General features: G+C 39.6%; 1 protein-coding gene across 1 annotated transcript; it reads left to right on the top strand.

The window, feature by feature from the left end:
• The first annotated feature begins 8,298 nt into the window (after nucleotides 1–8,298).
• Nucleotides 8,299–9,327, top strand: LOC111825886 (tigger transposable element-derived protein 1-like). The gene is made up of 2 exons (XM_023753414.1): nucleotides 8,299–8,852; nucleotides 9,287–9,327. The coding sequence occupies exons 1-2, from the start codon at nucleotides 8,339–8,341 to the stop codon at nucleotides 9,325–9,327; spliced, it is 555 nt and encodes a 184-aa protein (XP_023609182.1). The 5' UTR covers nucleotides 8,299–8,338.
• The last annotated feature ends 3,570 nt before the right edge of the window (nucleotides 9,328–12,897 follow it).

The following is a 12,897-nucleotide window of genomic DNA, read 5'->3' as shown; positions in this document are numbered from 1 at the left end:
AAGGTTGCTAAACCCAGATTTGGTCTGACCCCACTGGTCTAACACCTGGCGCCATTCCTGCTGCCTACAGCAAAACAACCTAAATATCCATCATTAGGAAACTGATAAGTATAATATGCATAGCCCGGCCAGTATAGCTCAGTGGTTGAGCATCGACCCATGCACCAGCAGGTCACCGGTTAGATTCCCAGTCAGTGTACATGCCTGGGTTGCTGGCTCCATCCCCAGTGGGGGGCATCCAGGAGGCAGCTGATAGATGTTGATGTTTCTCTCTCATCCATATTTCTCTCCCCCTCTCTCTAAAATCAATAAAAACATATTTTTTAAAAAAGAATAATATGCATAGCATGAACTCATTTCTATGATTTCAGAGAGGAAGGGATGAGAGAAAATCATTGATCGGCTGCCTCCTGCATGCCCCACACTGGGGACCGAGTCTGCAACCTGGGCGTGTGCCCTGACTGGGAATCAAACCCTGACCTCCTGGTTCATAGGTAGATGCTCAACCACCGAGCCACACACCGGCTGGGTGTCTGTCTTCCTCACTCTTAAAAAAACACACACACACATACAAAAACAAGAAACCTACTGGAAATATTGAGGGGCACACTTTGTAAAGTATATGATTGCCTAACCACTATGCTGTACACCTGAAACTAATACAAAGTAATTTTGAAGTGAAAATTGTAATTGGGAAAAATTTTTAATTAAAAAAAAAAGAATAAAGAAACAGAACTTTGCCCCTGCAGGGTGGCTCAGTGGGTTGGAGCATTGTCCCTTACACTAAGAAAGTTGTGGGTTCATTTCCCTGTCAGGGAGGCAACAATTGATATTTCTCTCTCACATCTCTCTCACATCAATGTTACTCTCCCTCTCCCTTCTCCCTAAAATCAATAAACATATCCTTGGTTGAGGATTTTTAAAAAAAGAAAAGAAAAGAAACAGAACGTTAAGTTTATATTGGAAATAATAAAAGAAAAATGTTTAAAGTAAAATTTTAAAATGAGCAAGATATTTTTTTAGTTAGCCCTAGCTGGTTTGGTCAGTGGATAGAGTGTCGGCCTGTGGACTGAAGGGTCCCAGGTTCCATTCCAGCCAAGGGCACATGCCCAGGTTGTGGGCTCGATCCCCAGTGCAGGAGGCAGCCAAACGATAGATGATTCTCTCTCATCATTGATGTTTCTATCTCTCTCCCCCTCTCCCTTCCTCTCTGAAATAATAAAAATATATTTTTAAAAAAGAAATGAAACATGGAGCCCTGGCTGGTGTGGCTCAGTGGCTTGGGTTTGATTACAGGTCAAGGGCAGGTACCTGGGTTGCAGGTTTTATTTCCAGCCCAGTAGGGGTGAGTTTGGGAGGCAACCAATCCATGTGTCTCTCTCACATCGATGTTTTTCTCTCTCTCGCTCCCCCTTCCTCCCTTCCACTCTCTCTAAAAAAAAAAATCAATGCAAAAAATATCCTTGGGTAAGGATTAACAAAAAAGAAAAAAGGAGAAGAAGGAGAAGAAAAAGAAACAAAACATGGACATTTTGTTCATAAGATATTTATAAATAATGTTTTGAATGTTAACTTATTACACCTAATATTTATATAACATTTAATTAAGAGTTTATAAAGTACTTTCATTTGCATATCATCTGATCCCCCAAATCCTTGAGGGAGGCAGAGAGAATACTACAGAGATTTTACTTTTTAAAAATTAAGTTACAGAACAATCACAAAAATATAATCATAATACTAAATAGGAAATAATGTTCATCTAAATCTGGTTAACTCAACAAATAAAACTATTTCAACTGGTGTTAAATGATTAGGTTTACTGCATAGGGCAGATATTTGCACAAAAGGCATAGTAAGAGCTGGAAGGTCTATTTAGATCACTTCTACATTATTAATTATTATGAATAAATTATAAGTTGGATTTATTTTCTCTCTACCTTTGGAAGAGGTCATTTATCCAGGATTCTAAATATGATCTGAATATTATTATCCAAACAAAAACTGTTCAAAAACAGTGTTTTGTAATCGGTTAAAAAAGCATCCTTGTAATAATAACAAAGATGTTACCTCCTGGAGTCCAGACACTATTTAACAGCCAAAGATGTTACTGTAACCTTACCCATGTGATGGAAATTAGGCATACAAATCCTAACTGGGAACATTGATCTAAAAGATCAAACTGCTATCTTACAAATGATATATATTTTATATCACATTATATATACTATAAAGAAAAACCAATAAATTGAACTCAGAACATATTGGGACTGCATTAGGAAGTGTTGGAAAAAGAGTTCTGTTTAGTATTTATCAAAATACTGATGTGTTGCAAAAAATAATTGTGCCAAGAGCTTCTCAACTATGGTTTTGGGCAATTTAAACTATATGGCAGAGTGGCAAAAAGATTATTCAGTTTGGATTTGCAAGAGCATCTTTAAAAGGAGCACTGCCATAAATGATCTCAACAGCAATGACCTTGACCAAGTGGTGTAGGTGTAGTTCTGTCAGAATGGGTGGTCAGGGGTTCCTATTCTGGGTGGGTCACATGATAATGGAGAAGGTCCACTCCTGACACCAAGTATTGAAAACCCAAGGAGAGGATAATTATTCTTCAGGACCCTTGGTTTTTGTTGTTGTTGTTTTTTAGTTTAAATTTTATTTATTGATGAGAGATGGGGAGGGTGGGGGCGAGAGAGAGAGAGAGAGAGAGAGAGAGAGAGAGAGAGAGAGAGAGAAAGAGAGCCAGAGATCCATCGGTTAGTTGTTCTACTTATTTATTATTATTTTTTAATTTAAATTCTTTATTGTTTAAAGTATTACATAAGTCTTCCTTTCCCCCCATTGACCTCTCCCCAGCTGCTTCCACACCCTAGCACATGCCCTCACCCCCCTACTGTCTGTGTCCATTGGTTATGCTCATATGCATGTATGCAAGTCCTTTGGTTGAGCTCTTACCCTCCCTCTCGCCCCACCCCCCCACTTCCCTCTTAGGTTGGACAGTCTGTTTGATACTTCTGGCTCTATTTTTGTTCATCAGTTTATGTTGTTCATCATATTCCACAAATGAATGGGATCCTGTGATATTTATCTTTCTCCTACTGGCTTATTTCGCTTAGCATAATGCTCTCCAGGTCCATCCATGCTGTTGCAAATGGTAAGAATTCCTTCTTTTTTACAGCAGCATAGTATTCCATTGTGTAGATGAAGCATGTCAAACTTGTGGTCCACAATGAATATTTTTGTGGCCCAGCCAATATAACGGTATGCAAGAAACATTTTAATAAAAATTTTGTAACTTGCCCTGGCTGGTTTGGCTCAGTGGATAGAGCATTGGCCTGCGGACTAAAGGGTCCTGCGTTCGATTTTGATCGAGGGAGCATGCCTGGGTGCAGGCTCAATCCCCAGTGGGGAGCGTGCAGGAGGCAGCCGATCAATGATTCTCTCTCATCATTGATGTTTCTATCTCTTTCTTCCTCTCCCTTTCTCCCTGAAATCAATAAAAATATATTTTAAAAAATTTTCATAACTTAATTTTTACAATATCCTGGTATACATATTCTATATATATAAAAGGCTAATATGCTAAGTGTCCAACTGTTCGATTGGTCGCTATGATGCGCACTGACCACCAAGGGACAGACGCTCAATGCAGGAGCTGCCATGATGCGCACTGGCCATTTACAGAGAAATGGCACTGTTGACCTGGTGCCCACAAAGCAACACTCGGCTTCCCCCAAGTGGGACACAGGCCCTGCCACCACCCTGGGGCAACACCCCACCAAATCGCAGCCGATGCTGCCGAGACCCCATGGCACAAAATGCGGCCCATAGCCCAGCCCCGCCTGGAAACGGTCGCTGTGGGCAACGGGTAATGATGTCACGCAGCAACGCCTGGCTTTCTCTCCCTAGCAACGACTAGCCTCCTTGGAATTTCTTCAGCCCAGGAACATGACTTGTTTTATAGCCAGGTGCAAACATTTTACACTGTAACCAAATGTCTGTGAAGCGTTTATCTGTGCCTCATCTCATTTGATCCTCACAGAAGTCCTGGAGTAGGTAGATAGGAGACTCTGTGGAATCCTATTTTCTTTTCATTCGCCAGAAAATGGAGATTTAGAAAGCTTAGAAACTTGACCCGACTGAAAAGAAGTAAGAAACGGTAGACCTTGAAAATGACTTCAGGTTTTCTCACTGCGCAAAATATAGTCAAACACTGCTACAGTTAAATATTTTACCCTTTGTTCTCCCTGCATGATCTACAATAATAATGTGCTTCGTGTTGATATTTACTGTTGTGTTGCTGACAATTATGTGAAAGAGAAGTTGGGGTGCTTCACTGGGCTGGAAAAAGTTTAGCTATATCAGAAAGCAGGTCTAATTAAGCAAGGTTATCTATATATATAAAGCTTTCCCTGGCACCAATCGCACGCGTGTGTTTCTATCAGTCATTGTCGATCATGAATTTGGTTGACACTTCTATTATAGAGAAAGGGCGAATAGCGATATTAAAATATTTCTTCTAATTAATATCCTTTCAATATACACGAATTCATGCACCAGGCTACTAGTTATTAATAATGAACTACAATGTTCGCTAATGACTGATTACTATAATCATGTTGCATTCATTTTCCTTACTCGCCTTATGCACAGGCGCACTACTTCTCTTCACTAATACTAGCAGCAAATATTTTAGCAGCCAATTGCCATGTCATTAGTCTTGTACTGACCTGTTTAGTGTGCGCAATGGGAAATATTTCGCTTTCAGAGAACAAGAAAAATAAGTTTATTTGCATTACGCTTATTAATTTGTACAGTTATTCAGTGTCTGGTAAGTTAATGTTCAAGAAAAAATATTAATTTTTATTTAAATGTTCTATTATTTTGTTAACAATTACTCATTTATTTCAGCCCTTTGTATTCAGCATGTCTCTATAGAAATAAACCTACGTTTCTATGAAAATTGAAGCTTTTGTTTTTTTGCAGCTCACATAAACTTAAATCTTGTTTATTTGGCCCATGTTAGCCTTTGAGTTTGACATGCTTGGTGTAGATGTACCACTGTTTTTTAATCCACTCATCTACTGATGGGCACTTAGGCTGTTTGCAAATCTTAGCTATTATAAATTGTGCTGCTATGAACATAGGGGTGCATATATCCTTTCTGATTGGTGTTTCTGGCTTCTTGGGATATATTCCTAGAAGTGGGATCACTGGGTCAAATGAGAGTTCTATTTTTAATTTTTTGAGGAAACTCCATACTGTTTACCATAGTGGCTGCACCAGTCTGCATTCCCACCAGCAGTATTTGAGGGTTCCTTTTTCTCTGCATCCTCTCCAGCATTTGTCATTTGCTGTTCTGTTGATGATAGCCATTCTGACAGGTGTGAGATGGTATCTCATTGTCATTTTGATTTGTATCTCTCGGATGATTAGTGACTTTGAGCATGTTTTCATATGTCTCTTGGCCTTCTATATGTCCTCTTTCGAAAAGTGTCTATTTAGGTCCTTTGCCCATTTTTTGATTGATCGTTATCTTCCTTTTGTTAAGTTATATGAGTTCCCTGTAAATTTTGGAGATTAAATCCTTATCGGAGATAACATTGGCAAATATGTTCTCCCATGCAGTTGTTTTGTTGATGGTTTCTTTTGCTATGCAGAAGCTTTTTATTTTGATGTAGTCTCATTTATTTTCTTCTTAGTTTCCATTGTCTTAGGAGTTGTACAGGTGAAGATATTTCTTTAACATATGTCTGATATTTTGTTGCCTATGGATTCTTCTAAGATTTTTATGGTTTCCCGTTTTACATTTAAGTCCTTTATCCATTTTGAGTTTATTTTTGTGTATGGTGTAAGTTGGTGTTCTAGTTTCATTTTTTTGCATATATCTGTCCAATTTTCCCAATACCATTTTTTGATGAGACTGTCTTGACTCCATTGTATGTTCTTGCCTTCTTTGTCAAATATTGAGCATAATGGCTTGGGTTGATTTCTGGGTTCTCTGTTCTGTTCCATTGGTCTATGTCTGTTCTTGTGCCAGTACCAGGCAGTTTTGAGAATAGTGGCTTTGTAATATAGTTTGATATCTGGTATTGTGATCCCTCCAACTTTTTTCTTCTTTCTCAGGATTGTTGCTGCTATTCGGGGTCTTTTTTTATTCCATATGAATTTTTGGAGAGTTTGTTCTAGGTCTGTGAAATATGCTGTTGGTATTTTAATGTTCCACTTATTTATGGATTCATTGGTTGCTTCTTATATGTGTCCTGACTGGGGATTAAACCCCAAACCTAGTGTATTGGAAGGATCCCAATTGAGCTACCCAACCAGGGCCCAGATACCTTGTTTTTTAAAAGCTGTCAACAAGACTAAGTTCAGAGTCTATGTGAAGATGAATTTGAATTGGTGGGAGAGCTCACATTTGATTTAAGTTCATCTCTAGCCTGGTCTCGACTAGTTGGACTTGGCTTTTGATTCCCAAGTATACAATAGAATGGAAGTGTCATATTATACAGACACTTATCTGCAGGATTACATACACTAGGTTAAACATAAGCAACAGAGCCCAGCTGGCATGGCTCAGTGGTTGAATGTCGACCTATGAATCAGGAGGTCACAGTTTGATTCTCGGTGAGGGCACATGCCAGGATTGTGGGCTCAATTCCCAGTGGGGGGCATTCAGGAGGTAGCCAATCAATGATTCTCTCATCATTGATGTTTCTATCTCTCTTTCTCCCTTCCTCTCTGAAATCAATAAAGATATAATAAATAAAAAATAAACATAAACAACAGAAATATTTGGAATAATTTGAAATAAATAACATGCAAGATTCTGCCACCTGTTGTTATCTGTGCACTGAAGTGAGAATGAATAAAGAGCTGCGAACTTGCTCTTCCTACAATCTTAGTCATGGTACACATATCTTGTTATGTTGAATGGTATTCTAAAGCAGTGGTTCTCAACCTTCCTAATGCCGTAACCCTTTAGTACAGTTCCTCATGTTGTGGTGACCCCCAATTTCACTGTTACAAATTGAACATAATTAAAGCATAGTGATTAATCACAAAAACAATATGTAATTATATATGTGTTTTTCGATGGTCTTAGGCGACCCCTGTGAAAGGGTCGTTCGACCCCCAAAGGGATTGCGACCCACAGGTTGAGAACCGCTATTCTAAAGTAAGTTGAATATGATTTAAACAAAGGAGGATTCCATACTATACCATTCTTAAACACAAATCAATAATTTTCCTTTTCATTTGTTGCTCAACCCAAAAGACATCAATTCAATCCTGTGTGGAAAAAAATAAGTGGCTGTGCTGAGAGATGGTATCCAAAGTGGCTTATAACAGGATCACAATGAACAAAGTATCTGTACCAATGAGGTGAGGGAGAAATTGGCTAACAAATAGCAACAAGTATACCAATAACAGCCAGGATAGTGAGCCAGGCCTTAGGGAAGACTGAAAAGCATATTTAATGACTAGAGACTAGCAATTTTCAACTGGTGTGCTATGTCACACTAGTGTGCCAATTTTAAAAACATGTTAATACCTGACTATTTAGCCAGGAAACTTTTCCCTTAAATTGTCAAATTAAAAAATGACAACAGCCAATACCATCATAGCCATCCAGTATGACTGAATCAAATTATATCTATTTTTTTTGGTCAGATTAACCAAAAAAAAAAAGTATGTTTTTTTTGGTGTGCTGCAGAATTTTGGTAATTAATTTATATATGTCATGGGATGAAAAATGTTGTAAATCACTGTTATGGACATAAATTTGAGGGTTACACCCATCAACACCAATCAGTACACTGAGAAAAAGGCTTGGCTTTCACTTGCTATTTAAACCACACACCATTCTATATACAGTACTGTTCATTGTCCCCAAAGGGCCAGGTTTATGTCTAGAGGCAATTCAAAACCAGCTAAAGTTTTAGAAACTGCTTCGGATTTAAGAGTTTTAGAAACTTGTTTCAACATCAAAGAAGTTGGAGTCGTTCATGAAGAAGGAGCACAGTTCCACTCTGAAACCTTAAACAAATTCACAGAAGCAGGGAACTATCTCCCAAACAAAATTTTTTTTAATGATGACAAGGGTAATCGTGACTAAATGAACTTTTGCCTAACAACTCACTTTCTAATGCTTTGTCTAGCGTCTCCACGCTAGAGGCTCCCGCCCATGAGTCACTTTGTAGCGGTCTCCCTTATCAGATCGACGGTCTCGGTATCTCAGTGCTGGTGTTCAAGTAACCTTTTCTTTCTTTCTTTTTTTTTTTTATACTTAATAATGGCCCCAAGGCGCAAGAGTAGTGATGCTGGCAATTCAGAGATGCCAAAGAGAAGCCGCCAAGTGCTCCCTTTAAGCGAAAAGGTGAAAATTCTTGACTTGATAAGGAAAGAAAAAAAATCCTATGCCGAGGTGGCTAAGATCTACAGTAAGAACGAGTCTTCTATCCGTGAAATCGTGAAGAAGGAAAGAGAAATCCGTGCTAGCTTTGCGGTTGCACCTCAGACTGCAAAAGTTACGGCTACCGTGCGCGACAACGGCTTAGTTAAGATGGAAAAGGCATTAAGTTTGTGGGTGGAAGACATGAACAGAAAATGTGTTCCAGTGGATGGCAGCATGCTGCGCCAGAAAGCACTGAGCCTGTACAAAGACTTGAGCGAGGGGTCCTCTGAGAGGAGGGACACCAAGCCATTTACTGCAAGTAAGGGCTGGTTGCACAGATTCAGGAATAGGTTTGGGCTGAGAAATGTAGGAGCTCCTGCAGGGGCAGCGCCTGCTGTTGAAGAAGCTGCTGCCACATCTCCCACAGAGGTGAAGGAGTTGATTCAGCAGGAAGGTATGTCTGTATAGAAAAAAACATGGTATGTGCAGGGTTTGGTACTATCTGTGGTTTCAGGCATCCACTGGTGGTCTTGGAACATAACCTCCTGTGGATAAGGGGGGGACTACTGTACATGTTTTTGTTTTGTCCATTCTTTAGCCACTGTAGTCTGCTGCCTGTGCTTTCCTTTGTCCTGCCTCTGGGATCTTGTAGGCTGGAATGATTTTTTTCTTTTCTTCGGGCTCTTCTCGCTTAAAGCCTGTATTGTTCGGTCAGAATTTGCTGTTCTTAACAGTATCCCAGTCAACTTGATTGCCCCGCCTAGGAGGGCATCTTTATTTCCTCTAGGAGTGTGTTTGTTTCTGTTTACATGTGTCTGGCCTCGTCACTAGGTATTAAACTCCTAGATGGGTAAGGATTAGGCTTTTCTGCCTTTCTTCCCCTTCCAGTCTACAACTGTCAAGGTGCTTTGACTACAGCTAACATTTGAATATTTTTTTATGTGCCTGGAATTGCTCTTAAGCTTTTTTTTTTTTTAAATATTTTATTGACTTTTTACAGAGAGGAAGGGAGAGGGATAGAGAGTTAGAAACATCTATGAGAGAGAAACATCGATTAGCTGCCTCCTGCACACTCCCTACTGGGGATGTGCCCGCAACCAAGGTACATGCCCTTGACCGGAATCGAACCTGGGACCCTTCAGTTCGCAGGCTGATACTCTAGCCACTGAGCCAAACCAGTGAGGGCTGCTCTTAAGCTTTTACTGTATATTTTCTTATTTAACCTTCAGAACCACTCCATAATTCCATTCTATAGATGAGGAACAAGCAGAGAGAAGCTGATTAATTTACTCTTGATTACCCAGTCAAGTAACTCTTGATTCCAAGATTTGAATCTAGGGGCAGGGGTCCTCAAACTTTTTAAACAGGGGCCCAGTTCACTGTCCCTCAGACCATTGGAGGGCCGGACTATAGTTTAAAAAAAAACTATGAACAAATTCCTGTGCGCACTGCACATATCTTATTTTGAAGTAAAAAACCAAAACGGGAACAAATACAATATTTGTATTTGCATGTGGCCCGTGGGCCATAGTTTGAGGACCCCTGACTAGGCAGCCGGAATTTTAACCTCGAAGCCAGTGGTTCTCAAACTCCTGTAAGCATCAGCATCCTCCGGAGGGCCAGTTGCTTGGCTCCTCCTTCTGATTCTGCAGGTCTCGGGTGGGGCCTGTTATTAGCATTTCTACCGGGTTTCCTGGTGGTGTTGATGCTTGAGAACTATTCACAATGGCAAATTAAGGTTTTTTGGGGTATTTATATATTTATTTATTTTTATTTTTGAGAGAGAGAGGAAGGGAGAGATAGAAACATCGATGAGAGACATTGATCTCCCTCCTGCATACTGGGTATCGAGCCCTGATCAGGAATTTAACTGATGAACTCTTGGTTCATGGGTCGATACTCAAGCACTGAGCCACACCTGCCGGACAGCAAGTTAAAGTTTTAAGTGAGGAAAATTTATTGTAGATATTTGCTTTTCATTACTTTAAAAATATATCTCTAAAAAAAATCAAAAACAATTTGAGCTGTTTACTGTAGTTTGGTTGGAAAACTGAGAGTTAAGAATTTTTATTAGCCATGATTAGAAAATTAAGAGTTTAAGAAATAAAGTCTCCAGTTTAAAAAAGAGTCAAGGATATTTAAGTACAGAATAAAATTAGAAATCTAATAATTTTGGCTTTTCCCCCCACTCTCATTCAATTATTAATTTATTCATGGCACAGGCATTTATCTCCTTCCAGGGATGTCTAAAGCTTCCCATCTACACCTTTGAGTATAAAGTCTGGGACCCCAGAATAGGTGGGGGTCATAGGGCCTGAGCATGGCACTGAGATAGGTTGGGCCAGGCTGAGGCTGGGAAGCTCCGGGCTCCTGCCCTACTTCCCCCAGCCGCTTGCACATCCAAGGATTTGGTTTACTATTTTGTTTATTTTAATTGTTGACAATATTACAGATGTCTCCCATTTTCTCCCTTTTTGCTCCCCTCCACCCAACCCCCACCCCAGGCCTTCCCCATACTATTGTCTGTGTCTGTAGGTTATGCATATATGCATATATGTTCTTTGATTAACCTCTTCCTGTCCCCCTGTTGTACCCCCTCCACCCCACCGCTTATTGGGGCACAAGTCTTGTTGAGAAAGATTTTGTTTTTTAAAATTATAATAGATTTCTTTAAAAAATATATTTTAAATATATTTTTATTGATTTCAGAGAAGAAGGGAGAGGAGAGAGAGAGAAACATCGATGATGAGAGAGAATCACTGACTTGCTGCCTCCTGCACACTGGGGATCAAGCCTGCAACCCAAGCATGTGCCCTGACCGGGAATCAAACTGTGACCTCCTGGTTCATAGGTCAATGCTCAAGCACTGAGTGACATGGGCCAGGTTCTTTTTTTTTTTTTTAATATGCTTTTATTGATTTCTTTTTTTTAAAGTACATTTTTATTGATTTCAGACCGAGGGAGAGGGAGAGAAAGATAGAAACAACAATGAGAAGAGAGAATCATTGATTGGCTGCCTCCTGCATGCCCCACACTGGGGATCAAGCCTGCAACCCAGGCATGTACCCTGACCAGGAATCAAACCGTGATCTCCTGGTTCATAGGTCGACGCTCAACCACTGAGCCACGTGGGCCGGGCTGCTTTTATTGATTTCAAAGTGAGGAATGGAGAGGGAGAGAGAGAAACATCAGTGATGAGAGAGAATCATTGATCGGCTGCCTTCTGCACTGCCTCCCACTACGGGCAGAGCCCAAAACTTGGGCATGTGCTCTGACCAGGAATTGAACCTCACTGAGTGGAATCAGCTGGTCTGGATTTCTCAATGGGGAAAGTAATCTCAAATTAGGCAGGAGGGATGGGATTAATGGACAATTATGCTCTATCATTTTTGATGATCCATAGGTTGATGATGTAAATAAAACACTTAAAAATCACTAACCACAACCTTTTCTCTTATTACTGGTGACTAGCTATTTGCATTGCATTCCACCTAATTCAGTTCTTCTATTGTTTTACTCTTCATTGAAAACATGAGTTTTTATTTTTTTTATTTTTTAATATATTTTATTGATTTTTTACAGAGAGGAAGGGAGAGAGATAGAGAGTTAGAAACATTAATGAGAGAGAAACATCGATCAGCTGCCTCCTGCACACTCCCCACTGGGGATGTGCCCACAACCAAGGTACATGCCCTGGACCGGAATCGAACCTGGGACCTTTCAGGCCGCAGGCCGATGCTCTATTCACTGAGCCAAACCGGTTTCGGCAAAACATGAGTTTTTAAATATTGGAATCCCTTTCTAAACGATTGTGGTTACAATTAGCATGAAATTGTCTTAACCTTTGGGTTCAGCAGATGCCAATCAAGTAATTTTTATGTAGGTCTGGGGAAAGCATTTTATTGAAGAATAAGTTTGAGAATACTTTTCGAATGGTATTTCACTTTTCAGATATGCATTAGAAGCAATTTATTTAAAAGATAATTCCAAGAATTTTATTAACAACAATCTATTAAAGCTCTTTCATAGCATTTTCTTTAAAAGGTGTATACATTTATTTGAGCTTAAACTTATTCATTGTTACTAACTGAAAGAACATAAGAAATTCAATTAATCAGTTGTAATTGTAGAGTTGGAATTTGTTTAAAATGGGCTAAAGGGGTAAAAGGAGATTTATTAGTTCCGTTTTTTCTTCTTGTTCTTTTTCTTTCTGATGTGCCATTTTAGGTATTTTTTTTTTTTATATATTTTATTAATTTTTTACAGAGAGGAAGGGAGAGAGATAGAGAGTTAGAAACCGATCAGCTGCCTCCTGCACATCTCCCACTGGGGATGTGTGCGCAACCAAGGTACATGCCCTTGACCGGAATCGAACCTGGGACCTTTCAATCGGCAGGCCGACGCTCTATCCACTGAGCCAAACCGGTTTCGGCATTTTAGGTATTTTTAAACATTTTTAATTCACTGGCATTAATTACATTCACAGTGTCAAAACCATC

The sequence above is a fragment of the Myotis lucifugus genome, unplaced genomic scaffold (assembly GCF_000147115.1).
Source record: "Myotis lucifugus unplaced genomic scaffold, Myoluc2.0 scaffold_45, whole genome shotgun sequence".
Lineage (NCBI taxonomy): Eukaryota > Metazoa > Chordata > Mammalia > Chiroptera > Vespertilionidae > Myotis > Myotis lucifugus.
This window is presented reverse-complemented; position numbering and strand designations above follow the sequence as displayed.